This window comes from Chelmon rostratus, chromosome 14 (assembly GCF_017976325.1).
Source record: "Chelmon rostratus isolate fCheRos1 chromosome 14, fCheRos1.pri, whole genome shotgun sequence".
NCBI lineage: Eukaryota > Metazoa > Chordata > Actinopteri > Chaetodontiformes > Chaetodontidae > Chelmon > Chelmon rostratus.
Window position 1 is genome coordinate 11,404,184 of NC_055671.1, and position 24,728 is coordinate 11,428,911.

At 41.8% G+C, this 24,728-nt stretch overlaps 1 protein-coding gene across 2 annotated transcripts; it reads right to left on the reverse strand.

Moving 5' to 3' along the window:
* Positions 1 to 727: 727 nt before the first annotated feature.
* On the reverse strand, positions 728 to 24,728 carry ppp3ca (protein phosphatase 3, catalytic subunit, alpha isozyme). 2 transcript variants are annotated; one of them, XM_041952199.1, is made up of 14 exons: positions 24,674 to 24,728; positions 18,184 to 18,384; positions 13,518 to 13,642; positions 13,290 to 13,401; positions 12,932 to 13,077; positions 12,707 to 12,846; positions 6,394 to 6,471; positions 6,193 to 6,287; positions 5,106 to 5,231; positions 4,941 to 5,018; positions 4,175 to 4,259; positions 3,850 to 3,947; positions 2,235 to 2,285; positions 728 to 906 (listed from the first exon to the last, which is right to left on the reverse strand). In XM_041952199.1, the coding sequence occupies exons 1-14, from the start codon at positions 24,726 to 24,728 to the stop codon at positions 728 to 730; spliced, it is 1,569 nt and encodes a 522-aa protein (XP_041808133.1). The 2 variants fall into 2 exon arrangements, with proteins under 2 accessions (XP_041808133.1, XP_041808134.1); XM_041952200.1 differs by lacking the exon at positions 2,235 to 2,285.

Genomic DNA, 24,728 nt, shown 5'->3' on the forward strand with positions numbered 1-24,728 from the left:
TAGTGGTGGAGTTTGAGCTTGAGTTTGTTGTTTGCGGTGGCTTTGGTGGTCAGGCCAGAGCTGTGAGCATTTGTGAGCACCCTGGCCCCTCTCCCTCGCAGCATCTTACTACAAGGTAAATCAATAAATCTAAGCCCGCTGGCAGGATTGCACTGCAGGTTTTAAGAGGTACGTGCTTTGCTTCCTTTCGCTTTGCTTTATCTCTCACAAAGTGGTGCGACTTGTTAATACTAGCAACACAAGGAAGTAAACATGTACGATTAGTTTCCTCATGAAGTGAATTTGTGAGTGATTCATAATAAAACACTTTATGAAACAGTAACATGATTTGTGTGGCATGGATACTGCAATGAAGTCTTCTGCTAGGCCCTGTGATGAAGGAGCAGACATGTGTCAGCACTCAGAACGACACAACCGCCAACAATTCAGTCTGTATTTGAACTGAGGAAGGGAACAACAGGCAGAAATGACTTTGCGCAAGTCGAGCTGCAGCCCGCCAGCCTCTCCTTATCCCCGCCCTCTGCTGTGAACCCCCCTCCCCCAAACTGTGCGATGACATACTGTCATGAAAAAAATGACCTTTTTCGCCCGTTTTAGATTTGCTGCAGATTTCATGTTCTGTCTGTGGGCCTGGTTTATTTCTATGTTCTGAGGCCTGAATTCCCGATTTGGCAATGTCTTGCTGCACAGCGCAACAGCGGCACGCTTCTGAGGCTCCGCCAGCACATCACTGGATGTTGCTGTTGTCATCCGTGCCGTTTGCCTCTGACATATTCATCTTTCCCATGGAGTGACCCACATGGTTCACCCCGTCCTTGCGAGGTGGCATGCGCTCGTTGATGCGGTCTAGGCCCTTAGCCTCCTCGAAGCTGGTGATCTTGTGCTGGGGGGAGAACCCACGGATGGCTGAAAAGAGAAAGCATATGTAAAGGGATCAGGCTTTCCTTGTAATGGCACAATCTTAGAATATGCCTGATATCATTGCAAAAAACATCAAATCTTGTTGGTTTCCTGGCAAGTTCATGTGTGTCAATGTCAATTAGGAGCAAAGGAGCCTATTTCCATAATGAATAAATGTACTAAATGTAATGTACGCTTTTAAAATGTCACATATTTTGTTGCAGACTACTGGTATATGATACTTGCTTATCTCTGCAGCTGACACTAGTGACACAGCCAAGGCGAAGCTGCTGCAATTTCACACTTCAAAGATTCCTTGTGACACAGCACCAGCTGTAATACCTTGTGCAACACACAAACACTAGAAAAATCATTGCAAACATTTACCATCCTGCTACCTATTTCCAATAAGCTACACATGTGAATAAAACAGAACATTTATGCCTGTTTTGTAAACTGCTGTCTCATACTAAAGCATCTTGGTCAGTGAGCAATGATTACCTCAGACATATCATGAGGAACCGAGGCTTCAGGATGCATATTTCATGTTGATGCCCTGTTTCTTGTTCTTGTGCATGCAACAGAACCAGATGGAGGCCATTTACAAGCCAAACCCAAAAACAATGACGTATTTTAGTCATGCATCTCTTAGCAGCACTTGACTTTGCAGCGTTTTAATTTGACATGAACATGTCTCGACGCCTTAGAAAGCTATTCCTTTTTCATTAAACATTTTCCCTCCTTTTCTCCTAGTTTGTAACACCCACTTCCAGACTACAGTGGTTGATGGTGCGAAGCATCTCTATGTTGTTGTGGTCAGTGGAGGTGGCAGATTGATACACATGGAGGAACCTTGCATTTCTTTTAACCTGTGCATTGACTGTGCAACAGTTCATCTTATCTCCTCAGTTCCCTCCCCACTCAATCAAACAGTGCCAAGAATATGATCCCTCACCAGCTTCCCACCCAGCAAATACTGCCAATAGTGAGGCGTTTCTCCTCTTCAACACTCAAGCACCCATTAGAAAATAATTCCTTGGTGCACATCATGGCCTATATTTCAAATAACCATCTATCACCTTTATCAGTTCTAAATGGGCTCGATCTCTTTAAAATTTAAATCCAATCATCTTGTCGGATTTCTGTTTTAATCAATGGTACTGCAAAGTAAAGTGCAAGCCATCCCAGCATCGAACTGCCCCGTGAAATGTTGCTTGATGAAGTTATTGTTGTATGAGCTGCTCTGTGCATGGGCTGTCAGTGGCAGGTGGCCTCTGTAGCAGGTAACCCTGACGGTATGTTGAGAGGGGTGGGAGGTGGAGCACGGGGTTTACCTTCTCTGTCCTCATCATGCGGCTCGATGGCTTCAATGGCTTCAATGGTGGCTGAGGGGGGAGGAGGGGAGCAGGTTACTCCTGATAAAGCCATGCAAATGTAAAATGCAGCCCTCCAACGAAACGGCAGCTCACGTTAGGCTAGATGAGATATACATGTTCACCGGCAATGCAGCCAAACTCAGAGGAGTGCCATGCATTCATACTGAGAGAATTAGTGTCAATATAGAAAAAGATAGAGTCACAGAAAGAGATATTTAGATATTTAAAAAGTTCACTCAGTGTGAAATAAATGTAGTTTTCTGTTACCTGACTTGCTGTCACTGCTGTCAGCACACCTCATTTTCAAACCTTGATTTGAAAATTCTTGATTTTAAACACTGAATCAAAAGACTTTTTCCGGTCGCTTGGGCGGCTAATTCCATTGTGAATCAACACTGAATCTACAGCTAAAGGGACTCCCTAAAAACTTGGTATTTCATGTAGTATTCTTGCTTTGGTGAGCTCTGTGACAGTCAGTCCCTGCTCTGAGTGCACGTTCACGAGTTTTCCACGATGGAGGGTCAGCTGCATTCATTTTTATGTTGGTTAGTGTACATCATAACCTGTGTGCACCTTCGTAAGAATGCAGAACAAAAATCCTACTCTGGTTTCATGAAAATAAGAAGTTATGGGCTAGTTTTATTTCTAAAGCTTGGAAAATTAGGCAAACCAGACTGAATAGTACACACATACAATATGACATCAGTTTATTTGATGCATGTCAAGTATGAAGGCATCCAGAATGTAGCATTCATGTTATCCTGTAATTTGTATATTTGGTCACACACTTACAGTTTGTGCATGGACACTGAGTGTGTCTTGTAAGCCCGTTTGGGTTTGATACTATATCAAACTGAGCAGATTTTTGTTCTCAAACATAATTTAGTCCATCTAAATGTCAATATATTTTGGCACGAGGAAAAACTATATCTTTGTAAGAAGATCATCACAAAAAATAAAAAATCATCTCTGTTTGAAGTTACAATTCAGCATAACGTCTCTTGTAGGGTTAGGCTTGGGGTTTAGGCTAAGATTAGGTCGACAAACAACTTTTTAAGTCATGGTTTTGCTATCTTATCCACAAAGTAATGAGATGAGCCAACAAGACACACAACGCTCTGCGTGATGCAGGATGGACGCACCGCCCCCCGGGTGAAACGCCAAGTATTTATGGAGGCCCTTTAAGTCTAGGTGTGAATTTATGGTTAAATTTAAGGCATGGATCTGGGAGGGACTTCCTTATTTGTCTTGAACTATGATGGGACCAAGGAAGTCACAACAAGTTATCATAAACATTTTGATGCAGGCGTTACACTATATTATGGGACAGCAGTAATGTGCTTATGTCTCAAGAAGAACATTAGGTTCTTCTTGTGTAGCTTTAATGTGATCAGGGCACCGCTGAGGGGCTCAAAACCAAAACTTGCTGGCTGCTTTGCGTTTAAGTCAGAGAAGGACAGAGAGAAAGACGGAAGTGAGACCAATGGTAGGACTGAGAATGGTGATGAAGAAATGAAACGAACAAGATGGAGTAAAGGGTGGAGAAAAGGCTAATGCTGCGCCTTGTACTCACCACTCTGCAGTGTCTGCCTGCCTCCGGAGAGAACCCCGCTCGGCAGCATGCCAGTGGGCGTCAGGCCCTTAAGCGTCAACACATTTTCACTCTCCTCTCTGCAGGGAACACGCAGTCAGGCAAACGGGTCAGAAAACTTCACTGAACCCTGGTCAAACTGTAAAAAAATAACTTTCTGCACCCACTTTGACAGCAGTGTATACGTACGCACTGCGCACACACCTGACACACGCTCACTCCACACGCACGTACACACAGAGACACCGAATGCTGTTTTAAAAAACACACTCGTACTTACGTCCACACAATAAAACAGAGTATCTACCTGAGAACTGAGAACATTTTGGCCATTTTCCCAATAGCACGGATCTTGTTCTTGATCACCTCCTTGCGTGCTGCAGCTGCATTGGCTGAGAAGAAACCAATACACATACTGTCACTACAGGCTTCCCTGACACAACAGACGCTGTCATTATAAGCGTACACAATGCATGAGAAATGGTTTGTAGTGGTTTATGATGCATTAAATACTCGGATTATACATGTTTCTTGATTAATACGATATTGTGATTATAGGCCACAGGTTATTACAGGCCATTGTAATGCATTAGATACTGCAATTATATGCCCATGTGACTCTGTACGACAGATACTGTCATCATTGCCTGTATATAGAACCAAAAACTGTGAAACTCTCGGATGCAATGATGCAATAAACACTGTCTTGCATGTACATTTCTTTGTGTTTCTTGATGTAATAACACGCAAACCTTTGTTTTACTGATGAACTGTAAGATAATGTTTTAGTTTTATGTAGTTATCATCAAACTCAAGTGACATTTTACATATTGTAACAAACCTGAGCCAGTATTTAAAGGCGAAGCCCTCATAAAAGCACGTGGAAAAAAGATTTTCTACCACGCCTGTTAGAAAGAAGCCGAGCTTTCGAACAAATTAGTGTGAATAGTTCCAGATGTGGACAGCTTAAGTGTGCAGAACTCATCCCGCCAAAGACCTCGTTCTGTGTGTGGAGTCAAGATGTACTCATGATAAATGTAGATAATTAATTATTAAATCATTATACTTCTTACCATCAAAGATCTCATCTTCGTCATTCATGAGTTCATCATCGGAGCAGATGCTCAGCACGTTCACCAGCATTTCTGTGACTGGGGGAGAAACAGAGTGAAGGAAAGACGTTAAGCCATGGAGCAATAAGAGATAAGAGATTCGGATCCACTCAGAAGACTTAATACCTTTCTCCCCAACAAATGGCAGAGACCAGGTGAAGACATCCATGAAGTTGGGCAGCCAGTAGGGATGGGGCGAGCAGTTGAACTGTCGGATGTTCATGACATTATTTTCATATTTGAGTACAGCAGCTGTTGGGGAAGCAGAAGAGAGACATTTTCCTCTTAAATCTGCCTGACTGAACACTTCGCTTGTTTGATTAAATACGTTTTTTTTTTTTTACATACATCAAAAGTAGTTATGAAGTAGAATCATAAAATGTAGGATAAAGCTCTCTGCTGATGTGGTGTACATATCTATACCTACAAAACAAAAAACATGCAGAGCAATGGCAGACTGCACAGTCCACTTTGTCACATTTTGTCTTCTAGTGTGCACTGTGCAGGCTCTTTTCAACTCATACTACCATAAATGCACAACAGTGTTTCATATGCTCCCTTCAAATGTACTCATGTTCTGTGATGTTACCCAGTTTTTAGTTTAGTTTTTTTCCAAACAGCCCCCCTCTGCGTGAGAGTTGAGCCAGAGCAGAAAATGACACACTCAACCACTAGGTGGCCTAGCTGAGGCCAGGGATTGCTGACACTGTTACATCAAGAGGGATAAAGCCACATGGAGATAGTCAGCAATGCCGACAGTCCCTCCCACGCTCCCCAGCTCCCATAGCCCATGGCAACCAAGACACAGATCTGAGAACACAAACAAACGGGGGCTCCCTGATGCATTCTTATGCCTGCTTACAAGCTAAATGCAGCTACATTAGCCCATACATACAGTTTGTGCTGTTGAAACCATTTTAATATGCACGTCTGAGGAGACTGTGGTAGTCATTTTGTCAGATGTGAAGTGCTTTTCATAAAATCTAACCCAGATGCAGTTAAAATGCCAGAGGTGCAGGTGTCAGAGCACTTCAACGTACTATTTACTGTTGTAACATTTAATGAACAGTAAATCACTTCTCAAGGACAGCCTACTTTACGCAGCCATTGATATCTTACGATGTAGAACATTTTTTCAACAGAAATATATTCATGTTACACCGTTTGAGATCACTCAGGCCCATTTCTGCGATTCAGAAAGAAAATACGACACCTTTGTTGTTGTAAACGTCCAGGTAGTTTGGTGCTGAGAAGATGGTAATGAGTGACGGGAATCCAGTGGTCTGACTCTTACGGTACATCCGGTAGCTGCAGGTGGTCAGGTGGACAGAAGAGAGGCAGAGCTTGTTTTCATATATGCAAATAACTATCTATTAGTGTTTGTGTGAGTATGGGTGTCGTAGGGGTAACATACCCTGCATCTTGTGCTTCATGTGCCCGGATGATTGATAATAGGTTATTGCTCTGTAGGAACTCACACACAGCGGGGTAACTGGAAAAGAGCAAATAAAAGAGACGTCACTGAAAATGCTTTTGATATTCGTTAAAAGAGCAGCAGAATGCGACAGAGTACAGATCAATCCAATTAAGCACACGATCTTCCCATAACTTGACAGAATTCTTGAAACATGTTTCCCCATCACCCGGCAGAACTACATTCAAGCTGCAGGTTAGCAATTTCATGCACAGTTTCACCGCGAACGAGAACGAACAAAGATTTATCACTCATGAATGCATTTATGAAAACCTCGCTGAGGATGATGCAATGGTGTGAAAAACCAATCCAGCAGCTACCTGTTGCACTGAAAAACAAACTAACCCCGTAAGCGGTAGTCAGAGCTTCCTGCCCCCAGGCTCTAACCTGACAGGAAAACGCCTGAAAGGGAGGGAAGCCTGTGAGGTGGCTCGGGCGGGCAACCGAGGGCGCTGCGACACTCGCACATAGCATCAAGCAGCTGCTACCGACACTTCCAATGCAACCTTTGCGGTGAGGCGGCCTATTTAAGCTGTTAATGCCCACCCCATTCTTTTGCTTTGTTACTGCTGAAAGTCAGGTGCTGCCTGCTTGCTTAAACGGCCTGATAATGTTGCCCCAGGACACCTTTTTGAATGAATCTTTTGTTTTGTTTGCTCCACCTTTCCCGCTGCTGCCGCCCATATTTCACACTTCCTTTCGGCGGCCACTTTGTCAGCCAGAGCGGGAGATCTTTGTCTGAGCTGTTGACAGTTTGGGGACCACAGCGACTTTTATCAAAGGGTTTACTACCCACAAGATGCCGGTGACCACTGATTCACTTTACCAAGCTAAGGATTTGCTGCCGATGGCTAATTATTTCACCCTCTATGCTCCAAATATTTCCCTGTGTCCAGTACCTGCATTTCTATTACAGTATTTGTAAAGTAATTTCTTATATTGAGTTATATTTCTTTTGGTTGTTGATTGGTAAGCACATTATCATGTATTCTTGCTATTTATCAGATCAGACAAGACTTTACTGATCTCACAATGGAGAAATTCACTAATGTGTGTAGTGGTGAAATATAAACGTGTGAGTAATGAGAGTTATGGACTGAATTGTTTTGCAACACACTGTTGCAAAATATGTTGATCCATGAGTTCTTTACATCTAAAAATCCAACATGTCTATCCTCACTACATGCAAGCTTCACACTGCACACACACGCGCTCAGTTCTGACACATTTTCAAAAGTGACCAATAGCAATATCAGTTGAAATGGGCCTCTAAAAGGCCTCTCTAAAAAAAAAAAAAAGGCTGCCTGCTGTGTTACTAAAGCCACCGATATGACCTACCTGCTCCAAACACTGATTTAATTCCAGTGCTTCTTATAACTGAACTATTATCCAAAGACTAATTAAAATTGTGGTTGAGTTATCTCTCCGCTGGCTGCACGCCGAAGTCGCCCTCTGTGTTTTTCTGGCCAGATGGACAATGAGCTGTCCAAAGGAAAAAGATGATAACATGACTTCCAATGTGACAGTTCAGACTAGAGTTGCGTAGCTGTATATCAGATGGGGATCAGCTTTGGACCAGAACTTGCTTCCAAAGAAACAACAAAAATATAAAATTGCACAGTGCAGAGGAAACATCAGACCTCTGCCACACGGGAGGAACAGATAATTTGAATTGGGGCACTTCTGAACGATTATTATTATTACTTTCAGCTGCAGTTTGAATATAGTCGACCATTTAGCAGCTCCCACCACAGCTGTTATGTAATACCTAGAATGTTGTGTTATGTCACTCAGAAACTGCCTTCAAACTGTGTCTCCTGGGTTAAAAAAAAAGAGAAGAGATTACAGTTTGATTAGCTCTTTCAAAATGCAATGATTAATGAGCAATGTTCAATTCAGCAGCAACGCAAGCTGTCATGTCCCTGCAGGTTATGCATTTAGAAAAGTCCTTTGTGCAATTCCTTTATTCTTCAAACTGCTGTACTCCACTCTTACTGTATACCTGATGAGAAAAAATATCCCCACAATCAGTTTTCATTAGTACCAACCTATTTGCAAACTGTAATCATTGTAAGTCAAGTCTGCTTAACTATCTTAAGTCAATTATTTGATAATTGCTGATAATTGTCCACCAAAGCCTTTGCATCCTGTAAAATAGTGCTGAATAAAGCACTAGTGAGGACAACTCTCACAGACGCTCTGGGTAAAAGCATGTAAAATGTAAATCAGACACGTCCCCGACTTCAGTGCATACGCCCACAGTGTTCACCCAAATGAGTTCAACAGGACACATTTCAGATTATTATTGGGATAATTTGCTCTTTCAGACGTTTCTGTGCAGGCATGTGGAAACTTTCTTATAGTCTCAATCTGCTAGTTATTATTTGCAATGATCCACATTCACTTATTCATACTGAGTAATCCAATTTCAACCACACTGAGAAGCAGAGATACATTAAGCAACCTATTCGCACAGATTGCATGAAGCCCTGTAGACAATTCCAACCTAGATTACCAATTCTAACCAGTACCTGCTGCCTTTGATATAACTAACCATTATTTTTGGCATCAGTTAATCTGCAATTATTAGCTTTTTAGCTCATAAAATGAAAGGGAAATAGTGAAAATGTCCATCACAATTACCGAAAGGTCAAGGTGACATCTTCAAACTGCTTGTTTTGTCTGGCCAACAGTCTAAAAGCCCAGATATTGAATTTACAGTGATAAACTAGAGAAAAGCAGCAAATCTGAGCAACTTTATAAAGGATCAAAATGATTAATCACTGATCAAAATTGATTACTTTCCTTCCGTTGACTAATGGTCGAGCGACTGCTTTTATTTTTTCCAGCCCTACAGTAACATACAGTACACCCCCCCCAGCAACAATCCTCTCTTCCGGCTCTCTTCAGTCGCTGCCATCCACGGACCTATCAAACTTTCAGAGGTGTTTAAAATATTTAAGTTCTCAAAGGTTTGTGCCGGAAGGAAAACAAGGAGACTGCTGTGCCCTGAGCACCTGGTGAAACTGTGCCATCCTCATACATCTAGGTCACATGGTTAACATTCCCGTGGTGGGCCCTATATAAATGACAGGAATAGCTGTGCTACACACTAACATGAATACGCTGTAACTCTTTCCACTATCGCACAAGAACTGCAAAATGCCCATCTCAAAAAAACGTTACATAACTGTTTCTATTAAAACCCATCCGCAATGCATTTCTAACTTAGATATAAGGGAAATTATTGCATCACACTTATTAACGATTATCTTTGTCAGAGCTACAAAGCACTATCTTTTGTTTCACAGCAATGCCATAAATGACATGTAATACCGTAAAAATAAAGATCCCAACGTACACTATGTACTAATTTCTTTTCTGTCCGCTCCAGCGGTATCTATTGATTAGTGCGAGGGAACACAGCACACATATCGCTTGCCTGCGGCTCACATTCCTTCTCTCCCCTTTGTGAAAACACACAATTATGTGTCGGTGAGCCTGTGAGGGAGAGAGAGAGAGAGAGCGAGAAATCTGACAAGTGAGTATGAGCGAAAGAGACGGAGAGAGATGGAAGTGCTGTGTTGTGAGTGTGAAACTGAGAGGTTTTTTTCTTCCCCTTAAATCCATCTGTCAGGCTTGCGGTCATCATATTCCCTGTCCTCCTAATTTAAAAACCATATTCCTAATCACTAAGCACAATCACATTTTTCTAATTACTGCTCAAGAATTCATGCTTGGTTAGTCGGTGCTTGGATATTGACAAGGTGAAGAGCCAAATGCAACAGAACTTAGCATGTAGCGGAGCCTGTATTATATAACAACAGACTTAATATAAACTCTTACGTGATAAAGCATTGCAACATCACGACATGGCATTGTTGAAAGAGATAAATCTGCAGATCTGCCTCCATGTAAATGTTGAGATATATGATATATACGCAAAACCTCATTAAAATACTGGAGGATTTTTTTTTCCTCATCACAAAAGAGGAGGCACGAAAATTTCGTGACATGAGGGAATCAGTCTTACGCAACGCATCCGTTTGGTCGCTGTAATCAAAAAACCGAGAGTAGGCATGCATTGGGTTGACTTTACAGAGCGTGTGTGCATGCACAGTACGGTAGCTTTAAGTCAAATAACTGCATCATGTTTTATTCCATTTTTAACATACCCTCTTTTTTCCCCAATCTGCGTATACCTGCTGCTATTCCAGGTAGAGATTTCCTTGCGTTCTCACTCAAACATCCCCAGCAGAACGTGGCTCTCTTTGCTGCATACATATTGTATAGCTGGAGAGAGTCATAATGATGGAGAGGTAAGTTTGAGAGTGAAGGCAAAACAAAGCCATGGGGAGATGGATGACTATTATAGCAGCATCCTCCACACATCCACAGAATAATCCTCACTAAGCTTCCCTCTCACTGCGAATTGATGGTTTCTTATCTGCGACCATTTAACAGACCATCACCTGCTTCTTTTGTCCGCATCAGATACTCTCCTTAGGTGCTGGTTAACTCGACCAATATAATAATCATCTCTTCATTCAACCACAATCATCTGTGGTTTTGCTTGTTTTAACATGTTGAAGTACTGCTGACCATTTTCCAAAGATTAATCTGCTATAAATTCAGTGTAGTTTCAGGCAATCAGTGGTTTCACATCACTTCAGGGTGGTCATTAAATCAACTTCCAGATTTTACACATTTGCTGGGATTATTGTTGCAAACTTGTCTCAAAAAGAGTTTTCTAAAAATAACTTTGATCAAATCTAAAAACTAAAAGCAGCCAAATGTGTGTTCTCCAGCGAGCTTCACGCCTTTGCAAGCTGATTTCAGGAAGAAACACCAAATACCTCATTCAAACAGCTAAAAACCTGCCATTCTTTGGGAAAAGAAGGCAGAAGGTCAGGGTGGTTTTAAGTTGGGTCTCAAAGTAACAACATCCGTACTTAACAGTCAGGCTATTTCATCTGATAGCACCTGAAGCATTTGACACATCTCCATGTGCACGCAAAAACAGCCAAATGAGAATTACAGTTGGGTTGTAATGTGAATCTGAACTGCAGTTACTCCGCACACCCTGTCCTGAGTGTCATTTCCTCTCCGGCGGAGGAATAAATCTCCCCGGCTTTGCTCTTTGTGATCCGAGCAGAGCTGCAGCTCCCACGCAGTGGTCTGCACGGCTCTGAACCTTCATTAAGAAAACTCTCACCACAACTGCCACCTAATCTCTTCTCCCCACCACCACCTACTTCCACAGCTCTCTTCCATCTCACAACAACATTAGGACAGCGCTCACTCCTCCTTCTTTTACACGCTCTGTCATGGAGGTTGAACAGTTGTGTAACAAACCCTTTTCCCAATTTACCTCGCTGTTATGTTTTAGATTTTTATTTCTTTCCCTGCCTCTATTTCTATTTGACTCCAGGTTCACCCAGCTAATCCTTTGTCTATAACAATCTGTTCCAAGAATCAAAAAGACAACCTCCTATCAGAAACACAAGCCAATACGACCCATTTACTCACAGACACCATCTATAGGCTTTAAGCATCATTTACCTTTTCAATCATTGAATCATTCAGTCCCCCTTTTCACATTACAAGGCGTTAAGTGTGTGTCTGTTGTTCGGCTTGTTCCTTTTGGTTTCGCTCAAGTAGAAATAAATGTTTGATATCTATTAATAATTCAGAATCTTAACATCTATTTTTGATATTAAAAATAGTTCAGTTGCGAGGCGTCTGCGTAACAGTCAAATTTCTCCCTTTGCTCCGGCAAGATTAAATTAGATCTCATCAACACTGATAATTTAAATTCACCTTTTCCCATCTTCTCCCATCTCTGAAATAGATCCTCTAATGAAGAGACGAGGATGAAAAGGTGCGTTGAGTTAATAATCAGCCAACGTGGGGTTAATTTTTTTAAATCCTATATATAGGGGCCAGGATGTATTGTTGAGGGATTCACAGTGTGAATCGCCACCTTTCATTCTTTTAAAACTAAAGTGTAATTAGAGACTTTCAGTAAGCCACATGGGTCAAGCTAAAGGCAATTTATGACATGCAAGTTTCAGATTAGTGACGCATGAAAGCAACACTGTACTATATCCTGCGGTGTATTTGGATTTCAAAGCTCTGTGGTTATTTTCTAACCAAGTATCTAAGTATGGAGAAACAACAGCGTTCAAGGTATAATAACCCAGATGGTCCAGAGGACTGGAGTTGCTGCAGGGAAGAAGAAGAAACAGCTCACCTGTAGAAGTAGGAGCAGCCTCGCACTGTGTTGTGGCTGAAATATTCCTGGGTTTTCTCGTTGCCAAAATCCTCCAGAGGATCAGACCACAGCAGGTCACACATGGGCCCGAAAGCCGGCGGCTCCTTGAACCGATCCAACTTCACGTAAAGAAGAAGAAACATGCTTTTTTTAATAAAAGACAACACAAACAACCACCGTACAGTCAGACTGGTAGGTTGTTACCTTCTTAATGTCATCTAAGGTGTGTATTTCAGGTGAGAGTCCACCGTGGACACACAGAAACTGCTGGTTCATGAGTGCAGCCAGGGGAAGGCAGTCAAATGCATCCATACATGAGTCATACACCTGCTCTGAGTACTTGATTTTACCTGACGGAGGACAGAAATGTGATCAGCTGCGCATTGACATAAAAGACACGTTGGTTTGTTACTGTGAGTCACATTTGATGAAGAAAAACAAAATTACAAACACATAAAGGGGTAGACATAGTATACACTATGCACACAGTATGTAGCATAATATAAATAATACGGAGACAGAGAAAATAAAAACAATATGATAAACACTGAGAACTACTCACATTCTTGTTTGAAGGTGAAATATTCTGTCAAATGTCTACATTCATGATTTCCACGAAGTAAAAATAGTGTCTTTGGATAGAGGATTTTCAGCGACCAGAGGTATAAAACACACTGTCAAGACAAAATGCATGAACAAAGTGTTATTCCCTGCAAAAATCTGTATAAAAGCCAGCCTTCTGCAGTTTGTTCCCCCTGTGAATTACATAATGATATTCTAAATGTTGTACCTCTATACTGAAGTAGCCACGGTCAACGTAGTCCCCAAGGAACAGGTACCGTGTTGTGGCTGGTGATCCTCCCACTTCAAACAGCTTCATAAGATCAAAGAATTGCCCATGGATGTCACCACACACTGGAAGACAAGCAAAGCACGGCGAACGTTACACAATCTGATTGAACGCCTGTCTGCGCCTTTGTTTTTTCTGCGTGCATGTGTGCGCATCCATCTTTTGTTGGGGGGGCGGGTCTGCATCATCGCTCCGCTCGGTGAAACGGCCGACGCCGTGCGAGTTCGTGGAGATGTGTTGCGCCTGCAGTTGTGAGGAGAGGAGAGAGGAGATCCACTTCTCTTATTAGTTCTGAAGGTTCAAAGACAGAAAACAAGAAAGACAGCAGAGAACAATTTGGCAGGATCTCATGGCAGCACAGAGCAGTGCACTTTGTATCAGAGGTGTGTGTCTTCTTTTCCTGCTCGCGGGTTAGCTTCACAAATAGACAGACAGGCGGGCAGCTGCGTGGAGATGTTACAGCATGTGTTCATATCTGTATCTCAACCGTCTCAATAATTCATACCTTTTAAAGGTGATGGCGTTTTGATTGCTGTTGCTACTATTAAGATATCAAAGCAGTAAACACACAGTGGGCTGTCATCTATAATGAGGTATAATGCACAATGAGATACAGATGTTATGTAACCATAAAGTCAGCCATAAATAACACTATGTTGTAAACAGAAAAAAACAGAGTGTATTGTATGCTAGTTTAAAAAGGTGTTAAAGCTATTTGCGTGCCCACATTTCTCCATTATCACTATGGATTAATGTATACAACAGGCTAACCCTCCCCCACAGCCTGCTCGCCAGAAGAGGACAAAAAACAGACATGTTAAATTTTTATGTTTTATTTACCATGTCAACATTTCTACCATGGGTATGAAAGCGATAGTTCAGGTTACCAGTACGTGCATATGAGCTGACTTTCCCTTGTGTTTGTGGCTCGTGACCCTTCCCGAACCCTAACCAAGTGGTCTTGTGCCTGAACCCAAACAGACCCAAACCCCTGAAAACTGAAATGCAAAGTTTGAATGTAAAGAACACAAAGTTTCAGCATATCCATGGTTTGCAGAAACTTACAATTCCAACATTTATTTAGGCCGCTGCGTATAAAGAAACATATTTCTTATTTTATTAGCTGCTTAGTCTGGCTGCTCTCTAATATCTATATTGTATCGAGCAGAACGAGATGGATTTCACCTCCAGCAGTCAGCAGAGCAGCAGAAGAGCCTATGAGTTATGAAATTAATATCCTGCATATGCATATTCCTGCAGCGAGGATATATATTTAATCTGCAAAAACGGCCATACAGCCAGTAGTAAGCACTTTGAGCGCTTGGATTTATATAATGGTATGAATTTCTCCTGTCCTTAAGTCGTTATCATGTTGAGATATTTCTATGGTCTTCTGCTGAAAGGCCTCCGTCCTCCGCAGACAAGTGAGGAGCTCTCACCTCAAAGAGGTAGGGAAAGCGCAAGCCCCCGGAGAGATGCGCACTTTTTTTTTCGCAGCGAACGCTATGGCTCTGGAGTGCAAACCTACATCTCATTTCCTCACTGCCTTCAATTTTTCATTATCATCTTCCTCTGTCTCCTTCTCTCCTACTCATCCTCCATCTCCTCTCTCTTTTCTGTCTCCCCTATCAGCTCCACAGTGGCCTTCGCCCACTCAAAGCTTAGAGCAATGTGAGTGGGAGACTGCTTGTGTGACTAAAGCAATCAAACGCACACACATGCACGCGCGCACATACGCAAACACCCGTGGAACACATCCATGCAAGTAAAGATTCACAAGTGCATAACTGCCTCATAATATATGACTACACACACACACACACACACAGACACACAGCTGCAGAGACATTCAAACACAACTCAAGCCCACAAAGATATAAAACAGACCTCCATACTTGCAAATGCCCGTACACAATACTCAGTTCATCATCCATATTTCATGCTTAATACAGAAAGCCTCCATTTTCCCGACGCCAGTCAAGATGAGGAGGCTGAGACTTCTCCTCGAGTCAATGTGCATTTCATCCGTTTGTCACCTTTATTTCGGTTGAACACCGCACTTGCTTTCAAGGAAGACAATTACGACAATGTATATTTAATGCCGCACAGTTTTGGGGGAAGCTGAACGACATGCTGAAGATACACAACGTTAGTTTGTGGCCTTATAACGCACCGAAATCAAATGTCCACGGTGAAAACTGTTTGAGGGTATTTCGAGGATGCGTCAAAGAAGACGAGGATGTTTGTAAGTTTTAGGACTCAATTTAGGCTTGATGGATGCCGTGGCGTCTAGCACCAAGGATCGGATATCATTTCAGTGTTTTGAAGATTTTTTGTTTTTGGCAGCTGAGATAGAAACACGGGAAAGAGTCCGCGGCTTGAATCAAACCATGGATGTTGTGGATAGGCATTTGCTACCAGCTTTCAGTAAAATGCATGCCTACCAGCACGTTTTAGTTTGTCAGTTTTCTGCATTCATAAGATGATTAATACATTCAGTGGCTAAATATAAAGGATGAAAAACAAATTTATTTTAGATGCAATAAAAACAAAACGTCAACTCTTGATTCATTTCTCTCGATGGGAAACTGTGGTTGCATGCATGGGATAAAACTGTGTCTGGCTCAGGCATGTTCATGTTTTACAACATAACTAGGACACACATCTTAGGTTGATCACCACGAGAAACAAGTGCTACCCGCTAACATGTGCAGATGATTTTAGCAATTAGCTTTTACATTGATGTGCGTTAATGTTGCTGGTGTATTAAAATCAAGATGCTACACCCCTTTTTCATCTAAAACCCTGATTCACATGCTCCCACTGTTTACACAGCTACTGTTACTCAGCTAAGTTACATCTGTTGCAGGATTACTTAGAGCTAGAACATAGTTGATTTAGCTGACTTGAAAAGAGAGTCCCAAAAACGCTCTCTTCAGAGTCAAAGTGCTGTAGTACAGTAGGTCTCACTCGCAGCCGACCCGTGATTTAGTCTTTGATGAGAGGACTTCTCATGAGAGATATGGAGTTTCTGAAATATCCTTGGCCTATTTCACTTGACAAGATAATGATGATTCTACCTGAAAGTGACAGTTTCCTGCAGTAAGAATTTACATTCATACAGATTGCTATGATTTGTGTTTCATCTTTGCTTGTGCTCCAGTCAGGTGCCTTGTTTATTTTTGTAAAACAGGTACAAACAGTAGCATTGTGAGTCCACATCCTCTCACTCCCTCTTAAGGCTTATGTATCTTTTCCCACTGCCGTCCTCTCTTCTTGATGGAAACATAAAACTCGGAAATCCAAATATTCATGGTCCCCTCCGGATAAACTGTTAAAACTCTTGATAACTATTCCGATTTTTCATCTTGCGCCACCATCAGATCAATAAACCACAAAATGAATGACATCAGCTTCACCTCTGGGCTACTTTGTTTAGCGCTAATTAGCAGACATTGTCATTGTGAGCATGATGGCATGTTGGTGTTAGCATTTAGCTCAAGTACAGACTTATCAATCACGATGGATAAACAATACATGGCAATCACACATAAGACTTAAGTGATTCTTTTTACTGTCGCACCTTGCTACATGAAAGCCAACTTTTTGTAATAACAAAGAGCATAAACTCGCAGATCAAAGGTTACATTAGCCTAGCATCATGGTTAGCTGAACTTAGACAACTAAATTTACTTTGAAGCTAAAGCCACAGTCTGGCTTATTACACCTTATAGGCCTAAAGTTAAGGCGTGTTAGCAAGCTATTACGTCTCATATTTTAAAATATGACTGCAGTTATTCCACTATTGAGGCAGCTGCTAAATGTTCAACTTTGTTCACTACATAGTTGCTAACAGTCTGTGCTAGTCATAAGGTTTGGCTAATGCTAATGCTGAAACACTTGGGCCATGCAGCTACTGAAAGTGGAGCACTTTGGTAAAGAGGACACTCATCTTGACAACACGCTAGGCTACGATGTGGTCATACTTACTCTTCCAGTACTGTCTCAGTATTTTTTCACTTCTAAAGTTCAGACTAAAACATTCTGCATCTGGAAATGTTCATCCAAATCATTGATCCTCTCAGCTTCTGACACAGAGCACGTGCTTTTGAAGGCATCGTGCTCATTTCATTACTCCTTTCATTGATTTTGTTTTTTAAAATGTTTCTCTTAGGTTTAAACATTCTCGCATGTGAAACTGGACAGAAAACTTGAACATTTATCATCTATGGGAATCTGCTCTATATGCTGTAATCTGGCCCTGGACCTGTGATGTATGTCTTACCCTTCTCCCTCACTTCTATCAACTGTCCAAAAATGCCCAAAAGAACAGTAAGACACTGTCACACATCCAAAGATCAGTCTCCAAAAAGACCAGTGAGTTGAATCAACTCCTCTCGAAAACAGCATAAAAGAAATACTGAACTTTATAAACTAAGATTTATTACAGGGCCGCTTTATTAGGCTGCATTAATATAAACAAGGGGTGAAATAACTGATGCAGTAGGTAGCAGTGATGAGATTTCTAATTTAAGCCTCATATTATACCTGACCACATGAAATACTTTTAACCAGAACAGGTAAATATCTCTAACAAGTTTACTACCTGTGACTGGTGCTTCGATGTCCAGTATGGTCTTCTCCTGCCGCAGGATAGCTGCTCCCTCGCTGATGATTTTAAGCGCCACAGCTTCCTCTACGCGGCCCTCCTTGGTGAGGTGGGCCTTCAGGAGGTCCACGCGAGGCTTCCCATCGCAGTCGAACACTTCCTTCAGCGTAAGGCGGTGGCTCAGGGGGAAGGGGACAGCTGAGGACAGAGCGCAGGCACATGGTGACATTTAAACAGGAGGGACGTTACAGTAACTCTGGCTCCTGCTAATGCCATCAAGAATACAACTCCTGACTCCTTTGCTGCTGTTCAGAGAGAACAGAGGCAAAGATAACATATCATCAAGGAATTCATGCAGAAATCCTATCAGAGAAAACCCCGTCCATGTTTGGCCCGCAGGCGTTATTGTGCTGCCGCTGCCTCCATCCATCCATCGTTATAAACATGGCTTTGCTTAATATGCAGAGGGACAACATAGTATGAGAAGCCATTTGCTGAGTTAAATTAAACAGGAAATAGAATTATCTTGAGTTAAATAAATAAAGACATATTTGTCAGACACCATTACTCATCAGAGATGTTTATATTTACAAATTATTTTTTCTCTAAGGTGAAAATCACTTGCACGCAGTATTTTCTGCAGCGTGTTTTGAAAGTGTTGCATATGTATTGCTATATTCCTATACATCAATAATGCATATTTGTTTGTCTTACTTAAAATATAAATCTAGATGATATATATAAACTATATATACACTGAACATTGCATTATTCATTGAACAGTGTTAAATGACTGCACAAAATACAGAAAATAAAAGCCTCTAATATCCCTGCTGTTGCTGTCAACTCTACTTTTGACGTGTGTAAACGGCAGCAGGCAGGCGGGATGCTGCAAACTGCAACAGATTGACACACAAAAAGTCCAGTCAGTTTTTTTCTGCTACAGATGTGTGGTTACTTGCTAAGTATTTTCTGAGTGCTGGATAAAACTCAGCTAGCATCTAAGCACTCTATTTATCCAGCACTCTCCCTGGGTTGCTAAAGCCCGTGGTCATTAAAATGTACCAGTCACCTACCCAACAGACTGCCTGTGAAACTGTGAAATCCAACCACAGATCATTACTCCAGTGGCAGCAAAGGTTATTCATGAGATCTGGTGTTGATCTGTGTGCGCTGTCACTTCGAGCTTTCATGGCTCCGTGTACTGACATTAATCTACAGATCATCTGGCCTGAGAAGAGTCGGATCTGTGGGGAGCTCAGATGAAAAGGAAGATCAGTCACACGGAGTCCAGTTGCAAAATTAATCAGAGCAGCTAGACGCAAACACACACTCACATACGCATGGGTGGAAGTAGCAGATCTCATTTAATCTCATTGCTGTAACAAAGTCGTATGTTTGTGTACTTGTACTTTTACACCATAATCCCTGACCATGGACCAACAGGTGCATGCTGAATCTGGCTAAAATACTAAATGCGTGGTGGATTCTCCGCTGGTGACTGCTTAAGAACTTATACCTTCAGTGAGAAGTGCGATGAATTCAGTGGAACAGAGAGGTTGCGTGCACTGATAATATTCTGACATGAGAACGAAACAGCAGAGAAGTTGGACCTATCAGACTTCGCAAAGTGCAAGACTCGCAGGATGATGTTCGGACAGGTGAGCACAACAACAACACACTCACTGATGACGTAGCTCGCTGTACAGAGGAGGGACTATTGCTTCCTGGAAACGTTGCATGTTTACACACGCACATTGTGGGGACACGGCTTGCTTAGGAGCAAAGAAAACACAAGTCCCCATAATGTAAATAATTAAATTTTAGGGTGAAGACTTGGGTTAAGGTAAGGGTTATGCAAGTAGTGGTTATGGGGTTAGGCTACGGTACGGCTCCAGGAAACGACTGTAAGTCCATGTAATGTGCTAAAATGAGGAAACATTTGTCTGTGTGTGCATATGTAAATGTTTGTGTATGTGTGTGCTATGTGGTGTGTAAAAACCGTGCAGGCTCTCTCTTTTTTGCCTTAATGTTTGTGTTTATGTGCTGCAGCTGCTGTCAAGTTTATACTGTTTTTACATCTCTGTGTTGGCTGCCTTGGCGACGCTTTATTCTGCTGTGAAAGCACCAGATTATTTCATTTATATGGCCTCACATTTCTGCTATACTGGTGCCCATAGTTCTTTACATTTATAGTCGGCCATTTTTGTGTAATTGTCTGAGTTTTGTCCTCTTTTCTGGTTAACTCTTGTCGGGGTACACTGAGGAAGGAGGCTGTATATGTAACAGCTGATCAGTTGTTAAGCACAGGCTGCAAATATCCATCTACAGAAAAGAAATGTATTGTTGTCAGTGCTCATGCCCATAAACTACTGCATATGTTAACATGTTAACATGCCGTATTTTGTAGCCTATAGGTGGTCTCTAATTTAATAGTTCTATCATATAACGCTACATCATCAAATAACACCCCCCGTTAACTTTTAACTGACCTACTTTTTATTTCTATGTCCATTTCTATTCAAGTATTTTTTACTTTTACTGGGGGAAAATTTCTTTTCAGTAACAGTACGTCTAAAAGGATTAAATATTCTAGTACCAGTAGTCCATCCCTACAAATATGTACACATAACACAAGCTGTCAGCAGTAGTATATTCAGGAGTAAGGGTATGCTTGCCAGATTTGTGCAGTGCATAGCAAACAGGGCCACTCAGCGGTGCCAAATGAAGAGATGACAAAGGAAGCTCAGGCTCAAACTGAACATGATCAACATGCTCTTTAATAATGAATGCTTGACTAGAGAAGTCTCAAAGTCGCTGCTCCTGGGATAATGAGGCGAGCCCCAGCGCGCGAATTTAATGGGACTAAAAATTTTCACAGTGTGCGCTGTGTATCTGTGATGGCGATGTGTGCTTTGACACTTTACCAGCTAGTGCAAACTCAGCACAGTCACCACTCGAGTTTTACTTTAGTTAATGTCAGTTTGCACTGATGAATTTCCAGTGTTTTTCTCTTTGATTCTTTTAGCCTAAACAGCATGAAACCTTCAGCGAGCTATAATAACACTGAATTCATGTTAAAACAGTCAGAACTGGACGGCATTTGCCAAAATATATTAATGTACGTACTGTAATTTACATAACATGGATGTAAAAAAGTTAAATGTGACACAGAAACCCAAGTCTGCCCGAAACTGTAAAGTGACTTTACTTTTTGACACATTTTTTTCAAACAGTCAGCACCTTTTAAACAGTAAAATGACCTGAAACTGAGCCACATGCCTTGAAAAGGACTTCGCTTTTTTTAGTCAGCATGGAGCAACACATTAAAAACACTAACAGCAACCCAGAAACTTAACAAATGATCATGAACAATGGCTTTCAGAGACGCGCACGTGTAGACGCAGGCCTACGAGCACACTGATACAGATGCATGGTGAGATGAAATGAGATGAAAAGCTGACTTCTGCTCAGCACCCCGGGCAGAGTTGAACTATGAAATAGTGTATGTTGCCGGGCAACAGCAGCAGCAGCAGCAGCAGCAGCAGCCGCAGCAGCTGACTGTTGGAGTACAGCCAGTACCGCCGCGGAAAACTGCAATTTGCATTAGAGGTTCACGTAGATGCTGAAATGTTCACACACGTCAAAATGTTCCTATTATATTGAGACGACTCACTATGAGTCTATAATGTCCATCTTATTACGCCAAAACACATTTTCCTGAGAACGATTTCTCCAGTGTGCAAGCTCACAAAAAATAAAGCGTGTGGTTGTGCTGCTAATGAGCATCCCTGGGTTCAGTCGGGGAACGGTGAATGGCTTCATCTGATTGGACTAACTAGACAGTGTGCATTTATAAGAGGTCCAATTAACATACACACACCCAAATGTCAAGCTTTTACCATAATTTCATGAGTCTTTCTGCTTTTTTTTAAACACATACTGTGTAGCCCCACCAGCTACAATCTGCTTTATGTGTTGTTTTGTAGGGTTATGTACCTCCTGGCTAATGTTAAACGCGTAGATAAAAGCAGATCTATTGCTCCGATGTAATAAACTTTTAATAAGTGTTGTTGGAGTCAATTTGCACGTTTGCTACAGAAAGCTGGGGTGAACCTTTAAGCCTGTCACAAGGCCTGTTCTGACTTTAAAGCTGACATATTACATCTCAGTGCAACGCTTCTCATATTGTTGAATAATTGTTTATTTAAAGAAACTGCTTTTATAACTTCAAACAATGGATGAAACAGTCAGAGAGTTACATGCTGCATTTCCTTCAGAATACCGACCGGATGAGTCCGTGAAATCGGGACAAATATCAATATCAAGAGTCAATAATGTGAAGAAAATTGTTCTCTGAGGCACTATAATGTAGTTCACAGGTGTACTAAAGGCCTCATCCCTGAAATAACTGACCTGAATCTGCCTCTTGATGCCCACAGCACAGTGGTGACAGCGCTTTGGAAAACAAACTGCACAGACCAGCAGTTATTGTATCTCTTAAGATACGTTCTGTCAGGTTTAAACATGCAAGAGAAAAGAGAACCGGTGAGAAACTTGCTGAGGTTTAAGTCAGAGATATGAAGTGATAAAAATAACTTGGACGAGCTCGAGGTGTCAGTTTTCAGTAGTTTTCAACAAGCACTGCACTCAATAACTGTAACAAATATCAGTGTCTTCTCATCAGAATCGTCATTGTCTTGATAACTTCCTTTGATCACCTGCAGGATACATGATTCAACTTCTTGCATCTCATTTTTTTCACTTTTCAGCCTTTAGGGGATTGGAAAGAAAACAGGCTTTTACTACTTTTTCAAAGTGGAATACGGAAACAGGAGAACAGATAGAAGAGACAGGAGGAATATTTATATGTTATTCAAGCTATGTCTAACCTTTCCAGCGTAATTCCAACAAAGACAGCGTCTGATGCTGCATGAGCAGCGAAAATGAAGTACGTGATTTCACTCAACCTGGAAAAAAAAGATGCTTTGAATGTTTCGCACCCTAACTCCTAAATGTTACATGACCATGTTACAAAAGCAGAAACCTGAGTCAGAATTCTTGGCCGTGGCGCTTCACCGATGTGAACTTTTCGTTTGATATATTTTTGAATGCCTGGATGTCGGTGAAGCTTCGCCAAAGAAACAACCACAGTAGTTTTGTTGGCTGTAGCTTGTGAGCTTTTGCTCAAACATACAACAACAATATAATTTTAGAGGAACTTTCTCTCTCTTCTTATGGACTTTATGGTTGACAGATGACTTTGTGCAGTAATTAGATGCAATGTTTTGATAGAATGTCCTTGGAAAATAATGAAGTGGATCATGTACTAACAGGGCCAATATAATGGGATGTGTCAGCAGTTTCAGAGTGTGGGATGCACAGTATGTTATTTGCTCTACTTCAGTGTGTGATAGGAAACTATTCAGTAATGATGCCCATTTTTCACTGTCACGCTGACGCTCCACTAAAACTGAGTGTGAGAAAAAGATTAAGATCCCTCATGAGAGCTGATTTTCAGGCAATAACCAATACCCAAACCCCTTTCTCTGGGCTCCAGACCTGTTTGTATGCTTCTCAAATAAAGCTTTTTCAGTCGGAGCAGCACATACATGCAGGGACATTCGCTGCGCCTGCAGTCATTATCACATGAGTGTATCTCACCGTGCAGATCAGTCCCTGTTTCTGCAACTCTGTAGCCTCGAAGACAAAGTTGTTAATGCTGACTGAGCCGCTCGGCCATTCCGATAATATACTGAATGTGAATATATTCAGGCACAGCGCTGACTGTGAGCTGATCCATGGTCAGAATGAGCAGGGCTAAATGAGTTATGGCACAACTGTGAGCGCTTCATCATCCTCCATTGATCCATGTTGTGGCCTCAGTAATTCTCCTTCTCCACATCTACTGATGCGGCTTTTGGCTTCCTGATAGACTTTTTCTAATCAAATTAAAACATGACTCACTCCTGGTGAAATATACCCCATTAAATGTCAATTTCATGCCCTCTTCCTCTTCCACTGGCCCTGTCAAAGCCTGTGAAATCCTGCTGCATCACTGCCCCAGCTTCTACCACAAGCTTGGCAATTCAGATGCCCCCCCTCCCTCGTCTCTCCTCTCATACCTACCCGAGCAGAAGCCAAGATACAGTCAAATCGTGACAGCACAGATTAAAATACAAATGTGTGCGATAATAATAAAAAAAAATCCATATTCTCCGGTGCACTGCTGCTATTTCTAAGCTTTCTGACCGCTCTTCGTGGGGGCTGTGCAGCAAAGAAAACCGGATTGTTTATCAACATCAAAGCTCCAGTAGCCCACTACCACCACCACGAACACAACTTGATGGCCGCATACACACCATCAATGCACGACATCTAAGCAGAGGCCACATTCTGCCAAACCACAGGCAGCTGAACACAGGAGATGTTATGTAATATCTACAGCCACAACGCAAAAAAAAAGAAAAAATGTAGGCTCACTTACATTTCACCATCCGATCGGTGGCGTTTAAGACGATGTCAGCGTTAGACATCTTCAT

Bases quoted from the DNA above. Each gene is read 5' to 3' on its own strand.
- ppp3ca (XM_041952199.1), bottom strand. From the start codon at position 24,728: ATGAAGATGTCTAACGCTGACATCGTCTTAAACGCCACCGATCGGATG. The intron at 12,847-12,931 runs GTAACAACCTAC...CTTTACGTGAAG, and splicing joins CCTTAGATGACATTAAGAAG to TTGGATCGGTTCAAGGAGCC. The intron at 3,948-4,174 runs GTAGATACTCTG...TGTTCCCTGCAG, and splicing joins AAAATGTTCTCAGTTCTCAG to AGAGGAGAGTGAAAATGTGT.